At 43.1% G+C, this 26,052-nt stretch overlaps 2 protein-coding genes across 9 annotated transcripts in view; both read right to left on the reverse strand.

Moving 5' to 3' along the window:
- The window catches only part of IPO8 (importin 8), a 71,165-nt gene extending 57,639 nt beyond the window's left edge, over positions 1–13,526 (reverse strand). The window contains exons 1-3 of one of the 2 annotated variants that reach the window (XR_007353764.2): positions 13,266–13,526; positions 4,705–4,786; positions 2,157–2,313 (exon numbers count right to left, since the gene is read on the reverse strand). Coding sequence is in view for 1 of the 2 variants with exons in the window: in XM_048829297.2 (XP_048685254.1) it covers positions 2,157–2,313; positions 4,705–4,786; positions 13,266–13,349 (323 nt within the window). In the remaining variant the exon portion in view is untranslated. The remainder of the gene's footprint in view (positions 1–2,156; positions 2,314–4,704; positions 4,787–13,265) is intronic. The other variant, XM_048829297.2, reaches the window with a different exon arrangement.
- A 10,404-nt stretch (positions 13,527–23,930) lies between these two features.
- The window catches only part of CAPRIN2 (caprin family member 2), a 74,263-nt gene continuing 72,141 nt past the window's right edge, over positions 23,931–26,052 (reverse strand). For all 7 annotated transcript variants that reach the window (XM_048829338.2, XM_075122627.1, XM_075122625.1 and 4 more), the window contains one exon: positions 23,931–24,849. In XM_048829338.2, the coding sequence (XP_048685295.2) occupies positions 24,281–24,849 (569 nt within the window). In that variant the 3' untranslated portion in view covers positions 23,931–24,280. The remainder of the gene's footprint in view (positions 24,850–26,052) is intronic.

Raw genomic sequence — 26,052 nt, forward strand, 5'->3', positions numbered from 1 at the left:
ATGGGATTTTCTGAATACTAATACCAACATTACAGAAACACAGGGGGAGTCACAGCTCCAGAAAAAGTTCTTTTTAAAGATTGAGTTTCTCATGGGTGCAGTCTTTTAGTGAAGCTGCTGCTTCATACCACTCCACTATGCTATGCTCTGCTGCCCCATCAACACAGGATCTGACTCAACCCCATCCCACACAGTTCCAGTTACTGCCTCCCCACTGGTTGATTGTTTGGGAGCGGAGAGCCCATAAGGTTCTGGCCAGGCTCCGCAGGCAGTGGATGGAGGCAGGGCACACTCCACCAACATGGAGGAAATAACCAGAGCTGGGTGTTGTAATGGTGGAGACCTTGCCCTGCTCGCATGATGGAGGGATGACCAGGCCATATTTCAGTGGTTTTGTTACTGAAATACATGGGCTCCTACTCCCAGTCCCGAGCTCCATTCAGTGAGATTTCAGATATAAACGTGAGTGGAAAAAAAGGGTTCAAATGTGAGAGTCTCACAATTCAGGCATGAGAACTGAAGTGTGTGCGATACTATTCAGTCATTGCGGCCATTCAATCCTTACCTTTCTTACTCCTGGGTGAATTCTGTGCCACTGCGCACATGCAGAATTCACATCCCCTGGAGATTTTTTTTCCTCTGCAGAATAATACATTCTGCTGGAGAGGTACTGCAGTTACACCTTTCGCCCACCAGGGGCTGCTGTGGCATCAGAAGAGAGGGCAGCTGGCTCACCAGCTGGAGCAGCCAGCCAAAGAGAGGGAAGGAGCAAAGGCTGCTTTTCCTTACAGTGACATGCTTGTGGGACCAGCTGAGGTGGGGACAGTATATGGGGGGACGGATAGAGCGGGGCACACATGGCTGCTGGGGGGAGTCAGAGTGGGGTTCAGAAGGGCTAGTAGGAGGGGGAAGAGTGGGGCAGCGCACAGGAGCTAGTGGGGTGATAGTAAAGAGCGAAAGGCTGAATGGGAGTGGGGTGCAGGGACACATGGGGACAGGGGAAGGGGAGTGCAAGGAAAGACGGGGACAGATGTGCCTGAATGAATGGGAGATGCTAGGGGTCAGCCAACTCTGCATTGGGGAGGCTCCCCAACTCCCTAAAAATCCCGCCCCCCACCCCAAAAAAACCCATCTCCCACCCACACTCAACAAAGCCTCCAGGTTCTCTCCCAGGCTCCCAGCAATTACTTCCCTCTCCCTCAGCTCCCCATTACCCCTGACTCTCCCAAGCCTTTGCACTGCTTCTCAGGGGTGCAGGAAGTAATTTTCTGTATTGTAGTATAAATGAATTATTACTCAAACTTCTGTATTAATATGGCTAGTAAGGAATCTATTTGTCAAAAAACATTTCCTGAATCTTTTTTGTTGTCTGTATTGTTAGACATACTTGCTGACAGGTATTTTGAAATAAAGTACCAAAATAAATGAAACTGGTGTGTCAAAATAACACAATATAATCAAACAAAATATGCAGAATTTTAAAATATTGTGTGCATAATTTTTAATTTTTGGGCACAGAATTCCCCCACAAGTACCTTTCTGATTAGACTACCAACAAGGAAGCCATTTGTTAGCATTTGTGAAGGAAAAGGGTTTGTTCTTGTTTTTATAAACAGGGATACTGGTCCGCTGGAAACCTGATGTATACTATCAAACTCATTTTACTTAGGCCAATGAACAGTCATAAACCTATGAAATAGATCACTGTCCTCAAAAGTAGAGAAGTATATCTTAGCTTTCCTAAGGTCTGTAAAACATTGGTACCAGAAACATTAATTGAAATAAGTTCTTCCAACATGTATAAAAGTAATAAAAGCAGCTGAGTAAAGGACTTTGCACACAAAAAAATACATTTTTAGGCTATGATGTGAATGGTATTTATCTGGAATTGAGGGTCAGTGGCAGGCTGAAATAACTACTGTGACAGCCCCATGCACCAATCTCCTCTGAATTAGTAAAATAAACAGAAAGTGATTAGACCAAGTTTCAGGAGTTACTTTAAACTTTCTATGCTTTGTAGTAAATCTCTTATTGTGAGCAGAAGACACTTGCAAGTTAAAAACAGTCCAATTTAATGAGACAAATAAAAGGAGTTGCGGAGGCTGAGCACCTCTGAAAGTCAGGCTCTTAGTCAACATTTGCACAGTATAACGTACCTCACTAAGTCAGGAGACCGAATAATTCCTTCCACAATATTATCACGAATTTGCTGGCGATCATTTTCATGAATGTTGAATGGAAATACTGCTTCTCCTGGTGGCGGTTCCCTATCCGGCCAGTACTGTGTCACCATGTTCTTCAGGTAAATGGCAGCTAAATTACAGAAAAAATCCTAACATAGCAGCATGGAGAGGATCGCTTAAATTCAGCTCTGTAGCAAAGTCCCTACCATTCAATGTGGATTACAACTGAAGGTGGCACAAAGTGATGCTGAACAACAAAACAGGGCAGAAGGCTAAGAATGACTGAATGTCTATCCTTTAGCAAATATTAGAGAGACAAGATGCGTGAAACAATATCTTTTATTGGACCAATATCTGCTGATGAGAGAGAGAAGCTTTCAAGCAACACAGAGCTCTTAGTACCTTTTCCAGTTCTGAAGAAGAGTGTCACACTAAATATAAGATCAAATAGATAGTTTAGCATCAGTTGTTGTGGGAGATCTTAGTCAACAAACCCAACCTTTTCATCACTAGAAACATCAGGGTCAAATGTGTGGTCCTAAACAGAATATGGGATTATTTCAGCCAGCCTTTACAGGACAGTATTCTTTATTACAACCAGCTTTGCAAAACTGTCACAACAATTTAGCAGCCTAGGCACAAAAGCTACGCATCTGTCATTTGTCATAGTTATAATGAATGGAAATTACAGTATTTCACTCAGAATAACCTACTCACCCTCAGTAAGTAGAGTTTTGCGGGGCTGACTTAAAACAAAGCATAACTATATGCATGGCCCGTACATTCTACTTGGGGGGAAATGCCTGGTATCGAACTGGCATGGAGCATACCTTTTATTCCAGCAAAGAGGTCCACTGTAACTTCCCCAAGCCTTATCTCACATTAAAATTCTCCGTAATTCCGCGGAGATGTTCCCTATCGTCTCATATGAAACGTCATGAAAAAGTGGTATCTGGTAATCCTTAGCTGAAAATATAATTTACTCCTATAGAATGCCTGTAACTATTCTTTCAGACATAGCATTAGTAGAAAGTTCTTAATAAACCTTTAGAATACTAATCCTTTCACTCTTTTTCTTTTAGTTAATTTTTGATTGGGATTTTAAAGCATATTAAAGCATAAATCAGGCACATTCAAATAGAATATTTTTCTCAATTTTGACAGATTGAAGAGTATGAACCAAATTCTGTAGTTTGTGTGCAAAGCGTGTTAAAAGGGTCAAGTGGATGTCAGAAATTAAAAAACTTGTTTTTCAGACAGACCAGAGTATTCAGACAAAAACAGGACCAGAATGACCAATACAATAGCTTAACACACTGAGGTCACACCAGGACATGTGCTTCTACATGGATTGTGATTTTGAATAAATTCTTGCTCTCACAGCAACTGTAGCATTCTGCTGATTTAGCAATTTGGTATAAATGTACTGTCTTTCCATTCCCCACCTCCTTCCTCCACAAAAAAATACTGAAATATGCTCCACACATAAATTTGTTTTGTTCTGACAAATTAAAATAAGACTCTGTTTTATTAAAATGACCACATGGATCCTGAATTAAGTGCCTCCCTTTGTGCCAACATGGTCCTAACAATGCCATTCACAGTTGGATTATCTATGATAATATACAGGCCAACAAGATGAACAACATACATCAGCATGCCCCAGTGCACTCAGGGGATTAACTGGTCTTTTTAACTTTTTTTTTTTTTCCAAAAATTCAACCACCCCCCACCTTCTATGGAAAATTCTATTTCATATGATAGAAAGAGAACTGTGAGTGAAAAACCCTCATCAAACTCTTCTTGGAAAAGTGGAATATTTGCTATACTAATTAAAGGTTCACATTTAGCCACCTATTGTACAGGATTAATCAACATGTTCTACAAACAAAAAATTTAGGTCCTGATCCTGCAAAGAGTTACACACGTGCTTAATATTAACTATACCACACACCCGGTGTCACATGCATATATGGAATCCCTTCAAGATGCATTTAGCTACCTTTATACCCATAACTTATCTAAGGGATCTTTCTTGAGATCTGTTTTTGCGGGAAGGGTCTGTAAGTATCCAGCATTGACTCAGTCCATGTTAACAAGGACTTCTATTTCTCTAAGCTAAGAATTCAAAACAGTGACAGACCCATTCAGATAAGATCCCCCGATCTCCACATACCCTCTTCGTGTGGGCTCCACCTCTCCTCATAAGAAAAAATCTGATCTCCTCATGCCCTCCTATATATCCAAATTTTGCCCATAAAGGCAGGGAAATAAAACTAATCCAAGAGAGATCACTACAAACACAGGAAAGTAAGGGAGAAGGTTTGGTGTGCCATAACCAGATTTCACCACCACACACGAAAGCGAATCACCAAGTCATTAGGGCTCCTTCACTGAACTATTTTAATTTAAAGGCCAAAATAGAGTTAATTTTAATGACATGACAATAGCTCACCACTTTGTTTTAATATTTTATTGACTTTTTACCACAGGAAAAAAATGAAACAAGAATTTAGCTCACCTGCTTGACGTACTGGAAATTCAACTTGATCCGAAACTATGATTTGTAGTAGACTGGGAGCAAAATTTATGATCTTGTACGACTGAAATTTATACAAAACAACCAATAGTTAAAGTCGTGTTTTTTAAAAATTTTAAAATATTGTATTGCCAAATGAGTAAGAAAATTAGGATGACTATTTTTGAGAGAGTTACTACAGTATTCTGAGACTTTCCACGTGAAGTTTGAAAGGAAGTTCACTTATGTCGAATTCACCCCCTCCAGCACCATAAATAATTATTTATAAAACTTTATTTATAAAACATATAGGCAAGGAAGTGGCATTAGTGAGGAGACAAAGGCACTTTTTTGGAGATTCTGAGATACTAAATACTGAGACAAAACTGACTACAGATAATAGAAACCTCTGCAGAAGTCTCTGAATTATTTTATTTTTTTTTAAAACTTACCCAGAAAGAGTCAAATGCATATTGATTTGCTTCACAGACACACAGCACTTCGGTGAGAAATACTTCATAGTTTAATGGAAATGCTACCACACTCCCTTTTAAATCAGTAAATCGTTTAAATTACATTGAAGTATATTTGGCAAATGTTTTTGTTATATGCAGTATAACTGCTGAATTAAATTTATAGTAACATAAGAGAAAAGTTAAAAATCTGGAAAACCTACTGGAGTAGCCATACATAATTAAAATCAAGTGCAGACAGATTAGATTTCAAAGCCACAAGTTTCTGTGTATTTTCTGGGAACTTTTCAGACACTCCATTTTCAGCACATCTGAAGAACTTCTAAGTGGAAACACTGCTTAGTGAACTTCTGAGCAAAGCATGCTCGATTAAAAGGTGAAAATATGATAGCATTATACTGCCACAATTCAATGGGCATCCTCCTGCATAAGGAATAGGGAACTCTGCATGGTTCAGTGACTTTTCAGCCTCAGCAACATCTGTAGTTATTAGTCAGTTATGATCTCTTTTCTCTCAGCTCCAGACATTTGATGTTTCAAAGAGAGCTTTTTGCCAGTGTCTGCATGCCAGCTGCTCTCTTTATTTCATCTTCTCTGGAAGAGCTTTACCAATACTCTTCAGATAGCTTACCATTTGGCAGTTCTAGTGGTTTTGATAGTTTTCCTAGCTGAAAGGGAAGAACTTTAACTAAAAATCGAACACAACTACACTACGTCATTTCTTGGACTGCACCTCATTCAACCGCTCAGAAATACACGATTAGGTCTCTTTCTCATGGCCCGGATGCCTTGATGTAGCATTTCCATAATGAGATAATGATAATTTCCATAATGAAATGTATCCACACCGGCACTTATGTTGGTGTAACTTATGTCGTCATTCAGGGGGATGATTTATTCACCCTCCTGAGAAACATAAGTTACGCTGACATAAGCTGTAGTGTCAACATAGCCTGACATGATGCCACAGCAGTAACAGCTAGCAACACAACAAATATGTAAGAGCTCTGGAGAATGATATGGGCTCAAGGAATCTAGATCACTGGTCTTGGATAAAGGCCATCATGCACAAACTGGCAGGCCACTTTTGCCAACTCTGAGCAGAAAGATCAGAGTCTATTTGTTTCCCACCAGGTTTTTCAGCAAACCAGGTAAAGATTTCCATCTTGACACTATACCCTTATACCCAGGGAGGGTTGGTTTACACAAGAAGGCTCATAAAAGCCCTCAAACACACAAAATTTCAGAGAAAGAAGTTACTCACCTTGTGCAGTATCAATGGTGATTCTTTGCGTAATTTCCCTATGGGTGCTCCACTGTAGATGTATCTGCATCCCTGTGCTGCTGACCAGAGAATGTTGCTAGCAGCATCCACTCAGCCCACGCATGCATTGCCTCCCCTGGCTCCCCATCATCTGCTATGAGGTTAACCAACGGTGTGCAGGTAAACCCGCCTCAGTTTCTTCTCTGCCGCTGAGTTCATGATGAGAACTCCAAAGAAGAGGGGAGGAGGGGAGGTCATGGACCACACATGGGATACACATCGTTACTGTACAAGGTGAGTAACTTCTTCTTCTTTCAATAGTGTCCCTATGTGTGCTCCACTGTATGTGACTCCCAAGAAGTATCCCCCCACTGGAGGTTGGGGCTTCTGAGTCGAGTCTGTTATAGATGAGTGTACTGTGGCGCCGAATCTGGTGTCTGCGGCAGAGTCCCCCAGGATGGCATGGTGTTCTGAAAAGGTATGTGCAGATGCCCAGGTAGCTGCTCTGCAGATTTCTGTCTGTTGCATTCTCCAAGGGTATCACTGTATGAGGAAACCGATCTCGTAGAATGCGTGCAGATTGTAGATAGGGGTGTTAAGTTGCAAATCTGAGAAAGTTTGATACAGTTTGAGACCCATTTAGAGAGTTTTTGTGCTGAAATCGCTGTACCTCTAGACCTGTCTTCAACAGCGAGGAAGAGTCTCGGAAATTTTCTAAAAACTCTTGTCCTGTCCAAATAAAAGGCCATGGCTCTCCTTATGTCGAGCGTATGGAGGATGGCTTCCCTATTATTCTGATAGAGCTTGAGATAAAAGTTGGAAAGTGAATGAGTTGATTCATGTGAAATGCGGAAATCAATTTGGGGTGAACTTTGGATGTGGTCTAAGCAGAACTTTGTCACAAAAGAACACTGTGAAGGGGAGTAGCAGTATTCTGTACTGGTAGTGGTCTTGACCAAGTGTGAATCTGAGATATCATCTGTGATTCAGTATGATTGAAATGTGAAAGTAAGCATCTTGAAGGTCAAGGTCCGAGAACCAGTCTCCCTTTTCTAACGCTGGGATAATTATTGCCAATGTGACCATCCTGAACTTCTGAGCCTTGACAAATTTGTTGAGCATTCTGAGGTCTAGTATGGGTCTCCAACCTCCCTTTTTCTTGGGTAACCCTAACTCTAAGCCTTTGCCTCTTAGATGTATGGGCACTGACTCTACAGCTCCTACGCTGAGGAGATGGTCAATCTCTTCTCATAGCAGGCTCTTGTGATAAGGGTCCCTGAAGACAGACGGGGACGGGTGTTGGCAGGGGGGAGCTGTGAAGTGGATTGAGTACCCATCTCCAATAATCTCCAAAACCCATTTGTCGGAGGTTATCCTTTCCCAGGTGCTGCGGAACAGGGTGAGACGGCATCCATAGGGATGAGGGAGGTTTTCCAGTATTGGATAGCATTGAGGAGGATGGTCTGCAGGCACCTTGACTAACCCATCAAAACTGTCATTTTGAGGTGGATGGCTGTGAAGAAGGAGGTTGAGTCCGATGGTTTCCATTTGGGGAACATGGACTTCTTTCTCTGGGGTTCTTACAATCTCTGGGATGAAATGTGACAAATGGGGTCTGAATAAAGGCTGAAAGCTATCTTTTCTCTTCTGCCCAGGCATGTAGATTCTGAGCGATTGAAGAGTAGCCCTGGAATCTTTTAAAACAGTGGTTCTCAAACTTTTATTTTTGCAGGCCACTTGAAAATTGCTGATCTCGGTGGACCACTTAATGATCTTTCCGTATGTTGTTTGTACTGTTAGATAACTATTGTAAAGCGCTTTGGATACAAGCGCTATATAAAAAAAAATAATAAACTTTTTTTGTTCTACAATTAAAAGCACCCCGTCTGGTGATGACGATGAGAAATTAGTATGGGGGATACCTTCCTCCTCAACTTCCGCCTCTTGTTCTTCTCTTAATTGTTCAAGGGGCTAGGATTCCCTCGATGGAGCAGCTGAAGGAGGATGTCTCCTTGGCTCTTGATGGACCACACTAGAGCCAGGGGAGGCACGATGTCTGGGTGCCTGCCAATAATCCTATTAGGGCCATTGGGGAGAGGCAGTGGTTGGTACAGTGGCTGCCCATACCAAGGAGGCTGGGGATCAGAGGAATGGTACGGCTGAGGTCCATACTGGAATTGGGCACCACAGGGTGGTGACAGGAGCGGCGGGAGAACACATCTTCTTGCTCACTATCAGACTCAGTGGATGAAAAAGGTGGGGTATGGAATGATGTTGCCGGTGAGTCTGGAGCTCTGGGTGGACTCAATACTGAGGCCCCAGTACTGAATAAAGGCGAATCCAGTGCATCTCACACAAAAGGTCTGTTGAGTACTGGAAGTCCGGCAGTGCTAAAGGTACCGTTGGTGATTGCTGGTGCCAAAATATCTGCACCGAAGGAGTCAGTGATCTGGATATGATAGTATGGTCCGCTGGTGCCTGGCATGCCGAAGATGGCACTGATGTCAATGTCCGTACCGTAGGAGCCTTCCCCAGGCCAGCTTTTGTGGATTTTTCATGCCCAGTCAGTACTGATGATTCCTTGCCTGTGCCCATTGGGTCCTTACGCACCACAACATGCTCTGTTGGGGTGGTACCGTGCAAGCCTTGGGTACCAGACTTAGAGAGCTTCAGTGCCATCAGTATTGATGACAGTGAGCAAGACAGAGATCATTTTCGGCTAGGTCGGGGCTTGCTGTGGATTCTCACAGCCCTTTTTTAGAAGTCTTGCGTGAGTGGCTTGTGGGTGTCTTCTTGGGCTCACCTCCCTTAGAAGTAGAGGGTTGCAGTGAGGCTTCCCATCATCCAGGTCTTGACACAGCTCAGAGGGTGGTTGAAGGGCCACCTCTATTAAGAGAGCCTTGCGTCTTAGTTCTCTAACCTTTCTGGATCTAACCTTCAGCTGTCGGCACAAACCGCACTTTTATGATATGTGGTTCTCTCCCCAGGCAGTGGACACACTGAGTCCATCAGTCACCAGGATAAATTCCTTGCAACCAAGGCCTGGTCCACACTGGCGGGGGATCAATCTAAGATACGCAACTTCAGCTATGAGAATAGCGTAGCTGAAGTCGACGTAGCTTAGATCGACTTAGAATCACCTACTTCGCGTCCTCGCGGCGCGGGATCAACGGCCGCAGCTCTGCTGTCGACTCCGCTTCCGCCTCTCGCTGTGGTGGAGTTCCGGAGTCAATGGCAGAGCGATCGGGGATCGATTTATCGTGTCTACACTAGACGCTACCCGCCAATCCGGCAGGTAGTGTAGACATGGCCTAAGACACTTCTTGAAGCCCAATTCATCAGGCATACCCTGTCCAGAGGGGTCCCCAGACCTGAGGGAGGGGAAGGAGAGCATTGAAGAAAAATTATGTCCAAAATAAAGTAGGATTTATTTTAATAATAAAGATTAAAAAAAGAAAAAAGAAAAAGAAAAGGAAGCTCCAAAAAAGGTAGCTGAAATTAACAATTCTGAAGAAGTTAATGATCCGCGCTATTGGACAGCTAAATCTCTGTCTTTAGCCAGGGGTGGTTGAGAAGGAACTGAAGAGGATTTGCCTGCACAGTGATCAGGGATCGCTGTGATGGTTAGCCTCGTGGCAGAGCGGGGCGGGGCGGGGGGGAGGAGCAACGCATGCACAGGCTGAACGGAGACGGTCACGAAAATTCTCCAGTCAGAGATGCAGGGATGCAAACACACTTACAGTAGAGCACCCATAAGGACACTAGTCAAAGGAGGATTTTTTTTTTTTTTTTGAGAATTAGGGGTGGGGGTATCAAAACTGAGGCTTATATAAAAAAGAGCTAGTGGCACCATAAAAGGTTGCCAGTTTCATCAAAAGTGACTTAGGCCTGGTCAACAAAAAGGTTTTGTACCAGCAAAACTATTTTAACTATGGATGTGATTTATTTATTTCTTTATTTATTTTTTACTGAAATAGTTATACCAGTACAGCCTCTACTATGAACCCAGCAATACTGGCATAGCTTGTTCCCCTTCCCACACAGGAAAAAGTAGTACTGGTATAAACATCTTTATACCAATATAACTGTGTCCACACTAAGCGGGTTGTACTGCTTTAACTATACCAGTATAAGGTGGTATAACTTTTGTATTTAGACAAGCCATTAGTCACCAAAAGAAGTGTATTCTTGATATAATCGCTGGTATATGACATAAATCAGCATCTGAATTCTGAGATATGAAAGTGTGTAATTCCAGGTCAATATTGTCATAGGATTTACTAAAGTTTGACAAGGCTTTAAAGCCTTGCTCCAGAGGTTAGCACTGAAATGTTTCAGAATTCCAAGGGCAAAAATGAATATCTAATATCTACCAGTTTTCATTCCTTAGGCAACATTTTTGTTCCATTCACTGAGGGATTACAGTTAAAGCCAGTGCTGTATGCATTAGTATGTAATAACAAGATAACCTGACACATATCAATTAAATCCATAATGCTCACTCACTCTAGGAACAGGAAGCCTCCAAAAATATTACGTATTTCTCTTAATTTCAGGAATCACTTTTTAAAACCAAAAAAAAATCCTGTCAGTTTTCCTTAAAAAAATACATGCTTTTTAAAATATTGTTGATAAGTACCCCTGCAACCTTGAAACTGAACCAGAATCCTGAATAACAATTGTATTACTAGTAATCTGCAGTCATCACATCTTTCATCTGATGACCCTAACAATCTTCAAAACTTTCTTTAAGCTTTATAACACTCGTGCAACAAGTCAATGGCACAGTCAGGAACAGAATCCAGGAATCCAAACCATCATTCTTTTGCTCTAACCCTGCCAAACATACAGCAGTTTGTTATTGTAGTTTTGCTCCCACATGTTGTTTTTAATAAGGATAAAACAAACACTGGTGCATTTGTTTTTGTGGTTTGTAGATAAATATGGACTTTGTAAAAGAAAGAAGGTGGCCACATATTGATATAACCACCCCTCACAGCATTTCAAATGCCCATTTTCAATCAACAGTGAACAGAACTTGCCACCACTAAAAGTGAGAGTGTTAGATATAACTAATTCAGAAGTGGTTTTAAATTGCAGGTGTAGAAAATTAGAATAAGGACAAATTTCTAAACTGAACCTGAATCCTGGGAAGCCTTACTAATCATTTCAATTAACACAGTGAAGACCCCAAAAGGTGGGCCTCTTCAAAATAAGTTCAAAACTGAAGTTATTCTTCTATATTCCATCAAAATACCTATATTAGGAGAATTTGAAGATTGTATGACAAACCAAAACTCAGAAAGTGTCAAAATTATGATTGCAGGCATAATCTTAACTGTACACCCTCGTGCCATTACAGTATAGTCTAACTATATGACCACCTGATATACTGTGATATCTGAGAAAGAGTATCACAGTTTTTCCAGAACCTTACATACACAAACACCACATAATCTATATGTCTAATGTATATGTCAGGAATCCATGAGAGTCAATGTACAATATTCATAGTGAATGGTGTGGGGCACATGAGCATTGCAACCTGCACATACAATGTACTGAAGTATTGTATATTATATCTATTACTTCAAAAACGAGTACACAACCATGTATTTCAAGTTTAATGCACATGTACAAGACCACCACATTAAGAATTCAGGTGCAACCTTTACTTTGACATTTCCTGACTCATATCTTTAAGCACACAAACTTAGTTAAGAAAGTTAAGGCACTGATCCTGCAACGGGTGCCACATGGGCAGACCTCTGTAACCACACAGGATCCCCGTGAAGTCAGAGGAACTCCACAGCGGCACAGAAGTCTGTTCATACATAGCCAGTTGCACTAGCGGTGCCTTAGCTTTCAAACACTGCAGGGGAATATTCTTTTCACAACAAAATGTCTCAGCAGATTTTCCTGTTAATTGTGGAAACACTCCTACTGTATGTACTTCAGGTTTATACCTTTTTAAATTTCCCTTTAAGCACTGTTTCCATTTAGGAGCTGCCTGTAGTTAGAGTCCACTGGTGCCTAGGGCCGAGCTGGCTCTGCCCTTATCACCACTCCACAGAGGCTACAAAACCAGCTGTCAGATGCTTGAAAGTGACAGATTCCCCCATCTGCGCAGGCAGGATGAACAAGCTCAATAGATAGCTCAGGTGACGCGGAGGGGGGGGGGGATATTATGCTGCTCCCCTCCCCCCCCCCATCACTACCAGTAGAGATGAGCACCACAAGCTCTCTCCTTCCTGACGATCACTGCCGGGGTCCGGCGACGGGTTGAGAGCAGCGCCCGGAGGCCCGGGGCTGACCGCGCTCACAGGCCGCCCGACCGCGCGGCAGCGGCTGGCAGCAGCTCCCGGGCAGGATGCTTCGGTGATGCCCAGGCTCCCTCGGGGGGTTCCTTGACCCCTCTGCCGCCCCCATTTTACCCTCCCACGAGCGAACCCGCCCGCCCGTGGCCAAGCCGGGGAAGAGCCGCAGCGCAGCCCCCCAGGGGCCGGGGGAATGGGAGCCCCCCCCCCGGGACACACACACAGGCACACACAGGCTGTGGTGGAGGGACGAGCAGCGCCGCCCCCGCGCCCTAGAGACGAGGCGGCCCCGGCCCCGGGCAGCGCCAGGGGCAGAGCGGCGAGGGACAGGCAGCGCACTGCGGAGACTCCCCCAGCCGCCGGGAGCCCAGCTGCGGGTGGGGGTAGGGGTGGTGGGGGCGATCACCGGGACTCCCCCCGCCCGCCCCCCACGGGCCGGGCTTCCGTCCCCGCGGGCGAAGGGGCCGGCGGGGGGGCCGGGCCCAGCCCTGGGCGCCGCGCCCCCCTCACCTGATTGAGCTCGTTCTCGGCCGCGATGCGCAGCTTGGGGTCGATGGTGCCCTTGAGGGCCTGGATGATCCTGTTGGGATCCATGTCGCCCCCGACGCCGGGAGGCAGCGCTTCGCCGCCCCGAGAGCCGCCCCCGCCCAGCCCCGCAATCACCAGCGCGCTCCGCTCCCCCCGGGCACTCGCACCGGCGCGCGCGACAGCCAGGCGTGGGGAAGCGGAGGCTGCTTTACGGCCACCGCGCCGCCTTCAGCTTCGTGCAGCCGGGGCCAGGGAAAGGAGGCCACCATACTGTTGTACGGAAAGGGACAGTGGCACTGCGGAGCTGCTTTACGGCGGCTGCCACGGCACGCCCTGTCTCCCCCCCCATGGGGGCGGCCATGCTGTGGTACGGAAACTTGTCTCCTTGACCGTCCTCCCCGCGCAGCTGGTCCTGTCATTACTGTTTTACGGGGGGGAGGGTGACAGGTGCCCCCGGTCGCCACCCAGCTGGAGTTTTTCTTAAGTGGGTGGAGGGGTGCACCTCCCCCAGGGCAGACTTTTTGGCGGGGCGGGGGAGCATAGGCACGGCTACTCCCTCCAGCTTTTTTCCTGGGGGAGGGGGGGGAGAAAGAGATTGTTCCCCTGGCAACTGTTCCGGGGGGTTGTCTATGGGAGGGGGGACAAAGTTGCTCCACTCAGCAGCTTGAAGGCGTGTGGGGGGTTTAGGTGTTCCTGCCCCCTGCCCCCGAAGCTTGTAGAGGTGATCCTTGCCCGAGCCCTTCCAGCTGACAGATTTGTTTAGGAGGGTGGAAACTGGCTGAACCAGAGGCTTTTCTTCAAGATGCCTCCGGTGCCTGCCCGGCTAGCGGAGCAGGGATTCTCTATTTGAGAAGTACAGGTCCCTTAGAGGCCAAGATCGGTGGCTCTACTTTGTTCCTTCTCTAAAACGTGAGAGTAAGAACTAATTGCTTAGAGTTACAGTGAACCCTCCAAGCTACTAGCAAAAAGATGTATCAAATCTAGTGTAAAGGTTCTAGTTAGTTGAAAATCAACATGTTTCAATGGTTATATCAACCAATGAGAATGCACCTTTCTTTAGTATATAATTGTAATACAAATAGAAAAATTGATTATAATCTGATTTAAATTGAGGCTTTCCACTTGGATTTAAATCAATCCATTGTGCTTTTAGGCCAGTGTTTTACTCAGGGTGGTGCCCTAAAAAGGGCTTTGGATTTTACAGGTTAACAGGTCTTGGCCCTTCCCAGAGTGTGAGGAACTATTCAGTGTGGAAAACAGCAGCCTTCTCTGTGTCCTGGAATTCAGAGCTTTATCTACTTCTGTCTCCGCCTTTCAGGAATCCCAAATTCAGTTTCCATACAGCTCCTATCAGTAGGGTCCTACCAATTTCACAATCCTAGGATTTTAAAAATCATAAATTTAATGATTTCAGCTTTTTAAGTCTGGAATTTCACGGTATTGTAATTGTAGGGGTCCTATTAGACATTGCAAAGAATCTGTATCTACCCTGATGGCCAAATAAATACATCAAGCTAGTCTGAACCAGCCCACAGGCACTTGTTTGACATCTATATCATGCAGTTAACTAGTTCCAGGGACCAATACTAAGCTTTCCAAAGAGAGATAAAAGCCTTGAAAATGCTCCTGGCCAATTGTGCAAATACGATAGGAGGGTAGGGTAAAGGAAATTCCTTCACTTTCTTACAGGGGTGCAATGGGAGGCAGATAGGGGGGTGGTCCTCTTGGCCATAGATGCTACCACAAATTCAGTCTCTCCTCATCACTCTGGTGGGAGAGAAGTGGAGGAAGAGATCCCAGCTAGTCCTGGTCTCTCTAGTGGGTGAGTGGGATAAGAGGTCCTCAGCTGGGACTAGTCCTGGAAGAAATGGCGACTGAAGCTGTCAGTGTCCACCACGGCCGAGGGTGCGGAGGCGGGCAGTAGCTCTTCCTGGAGCTGTAGCCCTAGGACTCCCCCAGACCCTGCTCCCCTGAATCCTGGCCAGCTATCTCATGCTGCCTCCTCCATGTCTTCCACTTTGGGCCCCCTCCTTAGGAAAATTCTGGTTGTGCCTCTGAATTCTTGGCAGGTAATCAGTATTCACTTCATTGTTAGCATAGTTGTAAATTTTACTTTGTTTATTCATAAGACCAAATTTTACTCTGCTATATTGATGTTAATCTGGCATAACTCCACTGAAGTCAGGTTAGCCACATTCCCAGGATACATAAGTCTACACTCATACATCAGTATTCAGGATAATTGAATTGTGGGCAGGGGGAGAAAGAAAAGAAGGAAAGGGGGCAGCCTTACTTGTGTTTTCCTTAAATTGGACAATTTTAATTGTTAAGGAGCGCACAGATTTTCTGTTCCATGCAAAATGTAAGAGGTAAATATTCACTAGTGGCTTCCCTTGGAGTTAGGGTGAAGAAAATATTCCAGGCAACAGCCTGGACTAATAGTTGGAGCGCTAAGACTACCAAGTTGCCTACTCAGCTGCTTGAACTCTCTTCTCCTGAAAACATCTACAGTATGAGTTTCTATAAACCACTGTTTCTCAACCCACAGGCCACATGCAGCCCAATTAGCACACTGCTGCAGCCCCACTGTGTGCTATAAAAAAAAACATCAAGATTTGCCACTCCCTGTCTGGCAGGGGGTGGGGCCGGCTGAGGGGGAGAGGTGTCAGCAGCCCTGCTGGAGCACTCCTGCCAACAGTGGGGTCAGTGACTGCGGCAGGGGGGCAGGGTGCGGGAGAGTGGGTCGCTGGGTGGGCTCTGGGCAGTGAGGGGGTGTCTAAAGGGCAGCAGATGCCCAGGAACTACAGGTGTGCGGGGAGTGCTGCAGCACCTCCAGGTTTTACTTGGGGCTCCACTCCTGGCCCCACCACCGCAGCAGGTGCTGGGCATACAAGTCTTGTGAGGGGGGTGTCTCTGGGCAGTGGAGCGCTGGGCAGGGGATTGGTGCAGTGTGTGGTGTGGGTCTGGCCCCCAGGGGAAGGGGCAGGTTGGCAGCACAGGGCTGGGCAGGCCAGTGGGTATCTGGCGCAGTGTCTTTTAACCTGCAGCCCACATAACACAATGGTAAGTTGAGAACCACGGCTCTACATTATCCCCCCTAAATTGGAGAGTAACTTTAGCATTTCTCTATTGAGACTACTAGTTAAGGAGCCAATTACAATATGATAGCAATTATGTATGGCCTGTGTACCTACCCCTTGCCAAGTGAACAAAGACAGTTTCTGAAAGCACCCCAGTGACTTAGGCACTTTGGAACATAGATTTGGCTCCCAAATGACTTAGGTGCTTTTTAAAATTTTAAGACTACGAAGTCATGTCACATAAATCACACATTGTTCAGATTGTAATACTGTTCTGACCTAGAATGAAACTAGTAACCTAGATGTAAAATGCAGTATAGACCCTTACCAATGTCTTGGCTCTGCAGTCCCTTGCATCAAAAACCTTCACACCACCCCTCTCTTGGATATTGTTTCTGCTTATATGGTTTTCTGCTGCAGCTTTAAACTAACACAGCTTTAAACTGGCTACATTTAAGTACCTTGCTGTCCTACATTCACTCCCATTACAGCAAATCTGGCATTTTTAATAAGAAATTGATCTTGTCCTTCATGACAGTTTGTTCAGTACTTCCTCATTTCTTGTACAAATAAGTGACAGTTTATGTAATGCTCTATCTTTTATAAGAAGGATGGTAACATTGAAGAGACGATTCTATGTTGAGGTTAAAAAAAAGTCAAGCTGTATAGTATTCTTTGTTATGGGGTTTTCGCTTAAATGAGACAGTAAACTAAGTCAGAATGGTCCAGTAACAGTTTCCAAGCATTTCAACAATTCAGCCTGCTATTGGACAGAAAAGTAATTAGGTATTTCAGTGTTTTAAAGTCACATCTATGTGTAAGAGTAACATTGTTCTTTGCCTTAGATGACTGGTTATCTAGGATGGGTGTGTGGGAAAGGAGATTAAAACACATTTTAAAGACAGAAGTCTCAGTGCTTCACGTTGAGATGGGTAGGAGTAGGGTTGCCTATTTCTTTCATTTGTAGCTGCCACTTTTGGGGAGTATAGATATTCTGCTCCCATTACTATTTTCTGTCTTCTTAGCAGTCAGGGAAATGGTAGGACGAGTCTGCCACATTTCTTGCGGGCTATAAGAGGGCCTGAATTGGGAGGCAACTTGTCCTGACATGGAAGCATCTAAGACCATCTAATAGTTTGAAGAACTTCAGGTAGAATCTGGAGTGTCTCAGCTACTCTTTTCATGAGCTCTTGAAAGCTCTGATCAGTCAGACACCATGACACAGGAGGGATTTCTGCCAGGGCTGATAATGGGTACTTTTTCCTTCAAGGGTTCTTCCAGTTGTTGAACTGGAGGAGCTTGAGGGTGGGAAGGCTGTTGCCAGACTTACTCAGTATAAGAGGGTGCACGAGGATAGTATTTCCTTAAAAGCCCCCAGGGGTTCTACTGCTGCCACAGGGGGGCACTATAAAGAAATGGAGAAAGATCAGGGAGACGGTACCAGGACATTGGAGTGTGATTGCTCTAAACATATAGACTATGGGATAGCCTAGACTTCCTTTCAGATCCAAATTCTGGGGAGTGGACCATATGAGAATGGGGGCAAATCACCACTACTAGCTGCTGAAGAATAAGCTTTTACACTCATAAGAAACAGTCACTTGAGACAGGCATAAGAGATAGATGCTGCATTACAGGCAGGGAGAGGAGGTTGGTAGGGGGGAAAATTCTCATATCCCACATCAAAGCTAAACGTAACCCTTCAGATAGCAGACACCTTCAGGTCATTCCATCACATATCTGAAGGTAGAGGAATGAGGTCCTAGTTGAGGGTTGTTCCTATAGGAGATGAAGTACTTGACTTAGACTGTACCACTCTTTTGCTCAATACCAAGGGTTTTCCTGGCACCAAAGGTCTATTCAGTGCCAAAGAGCTGAGCAGATAGTGTAATAGATAACCCCACTTTTATCCATAATGGGCCTGCATATTGTGGGACTCCATTTGGAGTAGGCCTAAAACCTTTCAATATCAGTATCAAGCTGTGGGTTGTGTACTCCTGTGAAGCTCTAGTGGTACTGGTACCAGGTCATAGAGTCTCCTTAGTGGCAAAGCCAAGAGAGGTCTTTGACCTCTTTTTTCCCCCCTGGAGATTTAGGGGGAAGAGGTGCTCCATTTTACTCTAGAAGGCTGTTTATCACTACTCTCCACTAACTGCCCCAGGACCGCCTCTGAGTCTGGATGTCATACCAAGCTCAAAGTGCTGTTCTTGGAGTCTGCTTGGGGGCAGGGAGAGGGGCAAATGGGCTTCAAGTGGAAGCTACCAGCACGGAGCAGTCTCAGACTCTGCTTTAGCCTTGCTGCCCCGGATCTTCTCATCCTTCAGCAAATGATTCAGACAATAAATACAAACATATTTGCTACTTTTAATATACTGTTTGCAGTTAGAAGGCAAGCATCATATTTCAAGTTCAACTTGTAAAGATAAAGACTCATTCATAAATGTCTACGTAAGATGAACTAGTTTTATCTAGTTCCAACAACATGGTTAGTTCTACAAGGCCATTTTTCCATATGCCAAATAGTTAAAGACAAATATCAGGATTTGATGCTAGCATGATTAGGAAGGCAAATCTGCAGCAGATCAAAAGCTATTTGTGGTAGCCCACAGTCAAAGCTTTGACTGTTAAGAGTTCTGACCTAGTCTCATCTATTACCTATTTTATAAGCAGAATAACTGTAGTCTATTGTGTTGAAGGTTGTCTCTGTGGAAGAGGCAAATGGCAAAGCCAAGGTGACATTACTGGGATGAGTAATGAACATATTGCATGTAGGATTTCTTTAGCTACAAAAAATGTCAAATATGACAATTCTGGCAGATTATTCATATCGCTGTCTCAATACACTTGTGGCCTGAAAAAGCAAAAATCTTGTCAGCTTCAAAGCTGCCATTTCAAGTTTATTCCATTAAGTTTTACGGTATACTATAAACAAACAGAATTTGAAACAAAATCTAATGCTAAAATTGTCTTACCTTACAGGCAGGACACAAGTTGTCTCCAGCAGCCATTATAAGATAGTTATGATACTACCATATTTTAAGACTTAGCCAGGTAAAAAAGATTTACCAAGAACTGAGTAGTGCTTTGTCCTCTTTTCTGTAGATTTATGAAATCATTTAAATCTGAATCCTGCACAGATGTGTTAACAGTGTAGCTATTCAAAAAGCAACAACTGAATAAAGAGCTGGTGAAAGGGTTAAGTGTGCAGAAAAGGTCTACATTAACCCTATTATATACACACACATACATACACACAATTTTGCTTGAACATTTTCAAAAGGCATGGAGATGTACAAGCTTAAATGCTCTCCCAAAAAGAATATAAATCTAGGTATTGTTTTAGTCTGAAGATATTCTGATAGATTAAAACGGAGTTCAAAGAAAATCATTTACACAGAGTATTTCCAAAGATTGCCACAGTGTAGGTATTGAGGCATGGGATGAAAAGGAAGGACCAGGGCATCAACCAGTCTAGGTTTAGGCAGCTACACGAAACTGAGATCAGGGGGAGCTCTACCAATTTTGCCGCCCCAAGCAGTCGCCACTGAATTGCTGCAGCGGTGGTGGAAAGAGTGGCGGAGGTGCTGCCGAATTGCCACCACTGGACACGGACTGCCGCCCCAAGCACCTGCTTGGAAAGCTGGTGCCAGCCCCGACTGAGATTGTGCAACGTATCCTTGTATTTGTGCACGCAGCTTTCAGATATACTCTGTGCTTATGATCAAAACTCAGAATGTTCTCCACTTTGTTTTGGGTGCTTTCTTGAACCTTGTGTGCTGCTATGTTTTTGTTTAGAGTACTAGTCTTCAACTGTGTCTGTGCTGCTGCCTAGAGCAGGGGTTCTCAAACTGGGGGTTGGGACCCCTCAGGGGGTCATGAGGTTATTACATGGGGGGGAGTGCAAGCTGTCAGCCTCCACCCCAAACCCTGCTTTGCCTCCAGCATTTATAATGGTGTTAAATATATAAACAAGTGTTTTTAATTTATAAAGGGGGAAGTTGTACATAGAGGCTTGCTGTGTGAAAGGGGGCACCAGTGCAAAAGTTTGAGAACCACTGGCCTAGATTTTGAGGACACCAGAACTTAGTCTAGTCTAGGACTACCACTGTTAAAATCCTTAGCGTTGAGAGGCCTTGCTGGTAGTTAATACAGGAACTGTAAACAGGAAGACAGGCATTTGAGGTACTGGCCTGTGTGTTTTACACTAATTTCTTGTATAGTTGTAGCTTTAATAAAAAAGGCATGGTGTAGAATTAAGAATGTGTAAAATTGTCTAAATCTTTTAACAGCTGAAATTGCATAAACCACAACCTTTCAAGTTTTGATAAAATTATGAACTATGACATTCTTTACTACAGCCATCCATAATCTGTTCTGTTTACAACCTTAACTAGCAAGGTAATTGTATATTGGTAAGAATTGGTTTCAATTAGTATACTTTAGCATATCTTCATGCTTTTCACTTGCATAGTATGAGCTATACTATTACAGACAGTTATAGTCCAGAGTACGTATTTTGAGTAGCTGAAAAGGCTTATTTGGAAATCTGTTCATCCTCCATGTAATTTGCAAACTTCTAGGCAGTTGTGTCCAGGCTAATGACTAGGGCTGAACCCGTTATGAAAGCGTGGATTGGTGAAGACATCTCACACAGATGCAGTCATGTTTTTGCTAGAAAATTCACTTGAAGCAGCATGGTCAACTGGGATATGCAATTACTACCAGCTGTGTCTCCTATCTTGAATCATTTCTATATTTGCATTAGATTATTAAGACAACATATGGAACTGGAAGCTCGAGAAAAATTTGTAAAGGCTTTAACAGTTGCGAAAATCCAGGCAAGCCAAACTGGAATGATCATGCAGGAAGGGGAGTCAGTTTTTGGATAAGATGTGGATTAAGGAAGCTTAAAGGAAACAGTATGAAGTCAGGCAGCAGTTATAGGCTTTTGACTGTTGATAAATGTATTAGACTGACATGGGTGAGTAAGCTTGACCAGCAACTGAAATAAGAGTACTGGTGGCTCACTTGAAGCAGCAAGCCACCAGGCATAAAGGGACTCAAGAGGCAGCATAAGCAGCATCTCAGTGAAGCTGTAGGATGGTGCCAGGACAAATGTATAAAGAGCAAGTGATATCCTAAACTATGTCAAGAAATGCTCAGTCACTGGCTTCCATGTGGTCAAAGGTGTTGATTGAATCCAAAACAGTTTGAGGCCTGGAGGAGAAGTTTATGCCCTGTCAAACTTCACATGCGTTTGAGAGTTTGCCTATATATGCCTGTGGGGAGAAAAAAAATCACTGCAAGCTGAATCTATGGTTTACCCTGATGCAAAGATACCGGATTACTTGAAGCAAGTTTGTCAAAGAAACTAATGTGAAAGCGAGCACTTCTTGAAAACCAGAAACAGTTTCAAAGTTAAAAAATAGTTAGGACTTTCATACCCCCAGCAACCTAATCTCTATTGATAGGGAACCGCCTGATATGAAGGGAAGGAGAAGCCACCCTAATGGACACTTTACTGTGGAGAGTCAAAACTAGCATGTTTACACTATACTTACACAACTGGAGTGGGATTAAGGTTACTGAAGTATTCACCAATTAAACACAGCTCTGGATGATCTGCATACCAAGGTGTTAGGGATATTAGCAAATTCACAGAACTATGGGCAATTTTTGAAGAGCCATAGAAAAGGGGGGAGAAATCAGAGGATTGAGACAAAGCAAAGTCTTCAAAAAGTGATCTTTGCAGTTATCACTTGATAAGTAACCTTAGTACAATTGAATGGAGAAAAATCTAGATTCTTAGGGGATAACAGAACCATGGATACCCATCATCTTTATAGAAATCTTGCCAGACAACTTGGTTTAGCTTAAGTGAAGGTTAAAGGGTGGCTCTTCCAGCCTTTGGGTTTTGTCTGCTAGATTTAAGATTAAACTAGACAAGTTCCGATGGGAAATAAGGTGTACATTTTCAGCAGTGACAGTAATTAACCACTAGAACAATTTACCATCACTGGAAATCTTTAAAATCAAGACTAGATTTCTAAAAAAAACCCACTCTAGTTTGAATAGCAATTGTTTCAGGGAAGTTCTATGGCATGTATTCTACTGGTTAGATTAGATAATCACCATGGTCCTTCCTGGCCATGGAATTGACAGTTTGGACAGAATTACATGATCATCAGATGAAGGTAGTGTAGTTTGATAGAGTACAGATGAACTCTAAGTAGGGTAATCAAAACTGCCTAAAATGGCAAGTTTTTCCTTCAGATCTGTTGTATTCCATGTTCTAGTTGCTTACTGGACTTCCATTTTATTGTTGCAGAGCCAATAAAAAAATAGAGCTGCTTTTCTTGCTCTATCAATTGTAGAACTTATCCCTAGAAATACACATCAAGCTGCATATTCTAAATACCTCAGTTGAGTCAGGGATACTAACTGGAACTAGAAATAAACAGACCATGAAGCTTCAGTTAAAACAGATCTCTGCATATGACCCTCCTCCCTTCTTTGGATAAATACCATATTAAGTAATTGAGACACATGAAACCACAGAATGATGGCATTTTACATTATACTTGAAGCCCTGCGTTTCAGTGCCTTCAAACTGTACCTAAATACTCCAGTTAACTGGACATGAGCAATCAGCACTGAGGGAACACTGGTTGAAGAACTTTGATATATGGTAATATTACACTGAAGAGCTATCTAATGAATTGATGCAGGGATAAATGAGACCCAATTAACTTAAGCTAACTAAAGAGAATTAACGAGATTTGCATATTAAATATCGTTAAATTTTAGATGGGAGTGAGAAATATCTTGATACACCTTGGAGTTCAGATAGAAACTGCAAACTGAAAAATCTCAAGTCCATTTAGCAAGATTTCAAAGGAATTTTACCAAATTGAGACTTGGGACAGTCAACAACTTAGGAGTTTGCAGCACTTTTGGGCTTTCTTCAAGTGTGATTTTGGGTTACATACACCACAGTGGAGTTTTACCCTCTATACAGCACTTAACACTGGTTTCAAGTCTGCAATTCAATACAAGGAATATCAGAATGAAAGGAATATACAGAACAAATTATTAGGGGGCTAAAGAACTGTTAAGTTTAAGACTCTGAAGCGTATTAACTGGCTAGGTGATGACTAAAGGGAGGCTGAAGTGAACATCCCTTGAAAAATTTAGAGGGATATAACTATATTACCTGGGATATCTAAAAATAAAATGTAAGAACAATGAAACATTTAGATTGAATCAAAAGCAATTTCTTAATGGAAAGATCTAGAAGTTAATACCAGCAACAGGAGTGTGCAAGCCACTACTTTGATTCATTTAGCACTGGAAAGGACAGAGGTCTGGAGAACATACAGCATTGGCAGGGGGAACAATGAGCCAATGGTCTCTTCCATCTAAAGAATTCAACAATTCAAGCACAGTTTCCTAAAATTCAGGGTGAAGACTAATTTTCATGATTAAAAATACAATATATTTCACACCACAAGCTAGTGGACCAGGTTTCTGGCTAGAGTTGTATAATAAAAACACTATAAAAAAATACTAAAATGCATATTAATTTGTTTTATTGAGGCACAACAAGGCATTGTGAATAGCCCATACTTGAGGCAATTATATCAGTAGTGTAGTAAGCTGGACATCAATACAGTAAAAGGATAAGTGCAAACAATATACATTCACAGCTTAACTAGCAAGGCTACATCACAATTGATAAAGTGCCAAATTAGTGCTGATTCAGTAACCCGATCCAGGATTTCACCTTGCAAAACAGGACCACCATCTCCCAGATAATGGAACCTTATTTCTATGAAACCGGTATTAAGTGCAAAGCTAGTTTTTCCCCCCCTCCACCAATTTGTTTGGAGCAGCTTTTTTGTAAACATTACATGGATTTCAGTCTTGATACAGAAGGTATCCTGAAAAGGTAGAATATTTCCAACTACTTCCATAGATAGCGCCCCGATGCAGACGTAACCAGATCTGGTCCCCTTGGAAAAGCTGTAGGACAGCATGGTTGCTAGCTGTTTCATGGTCTGGAGCCCCATCATTGGCATATGCAGACACTAGGACTTCTTCATTCTTCATAAGGTTTACATACAGTGGAACATTCACAGCCAGCTTCAGCATGTGGAAGATGAAGACATACGTGCCATTCACTGGACAATTAAACCTACCAAGCTGAATATCAAAAGTTTCTCCAAGGTTATTCAGCAGAAGGTCAAATGCGATGGGCTGATCTAGAGTTCCAGGGGCCAAGTTAGATGTTCTTGCAGCAGAAAAGGCAACTCTCATCTGGTGCGGGAGAGGATAAACGTGCACTGGCAGTATGGTGGCAGCTTGGCTTGTCACTGGCATGTCAACAGGGGTGATGCTGCGGGAGTCTCCCTGCCCAGAGTCCCCACTATTAAAGGTTTCATTGTCTCTTTCTGGACTGCTCACCTGAGAAGAATCACTCCATCCTGCTGTTAAAGATCATTAGCAACGGTAAATGATTCTTAGATTGGACAGAAAGATAATTTTCAAAGTGCAGGTTTAAGGTTAAGAACTGAAAGTTTCTGTATATATAAACATACTGCAATTATTACAAGAATAAATAGTCAATGGAGCCTTGCGAGAACAACCAACTTTAGTCACTGTCAAAACTATCTTGCTAAACAAATGACTGTTGATTACTCACTATTCTCTTTCTCCACACCCTAAAGGATATATCGCAGCAGCTATAAATACAGCTTTAGCTGAACTATTTGCCATGTAGGATTAATCCCGAACTGGCGTACCCCAGTTGTTGAAGATTCTCAGAGTAGGGGATGTTTATTTTTACTGACTAGCTCTAAGTCTTATGGTGACCAATTGGAGGATTAAGGTTTCAGAAGCACCCCTCCTCTTAAGCTTTCAGGAGGAGATATGAAAGCTAAATTAGTTTGATAATCTGAAATCAGTCCTACTGTGTCCTGATGGCTTACTCTGGACAAATATGGAATGCAATACTACTGTCATGGATATGAGAAGTGTCTTAATCGGAAACTGAACCATATTCAAGCAACTTCCTGCACCCCGCCAAAAAAGGTAAAAGACTACATTAGCTGTTCATTCAAGTGCCAGAAAGTTTTAAGATGCAGTACACTGATAGAACATGAGATGAATGTAATACTAGTGGGTTTTGTAAACACAAGTCACCTCAGATGTTCAAGGCAAATTCTGTTTTTCCTACAAGATAACTTAAAATGTTAGTTTATTTAGTATAAACCAAAGTTATATCAATTCCATTAGTAACACTAACTGAAATAGTATACTGTCTCAGTCCTCTGCTACAAGATTGTTTGAGTCTCCGGTTCTCTGTCATCTGGTTTCCTCAATTCCCTTCTTCTGAAGTACTCTCTACCATGAGTTCTACCTCGAGTTCTACCTGATGAGAAATTTTCTTCCTGTCTATTTTCTCGTCTGTAACCTAAAACAAGAACTTTAAGGATTTCACGATCAGATCTTAGTTCTAAAGTTGCTGACCTGGTAATACTAGCTTTTCTATAACTTTCAAAACCAAAATTGTGTTTTTAAAGTAAACAATTAAGATTTTGGTCTGCAGCCCACTCCCTCACTTATTTCATGCCCAGCAATAAAAAGCAGGGATCTCTTCCCTTCACTCACAGCAAGCTTATTTTCCCCCA

This window comes from Caretta caretta, chromosome 1, assembly GCF_965140235.1.
Source record: "Caretta caretta isolate rCarCar2 chromosome 1, rCarCar1.hap1, whole genome shotgun sequence".
NCBI classification, from domain to species: Eukaryota; Metazoa; Chordata; order Testudines; family Cheloniidae; genus Caretta; species Caretta caretta.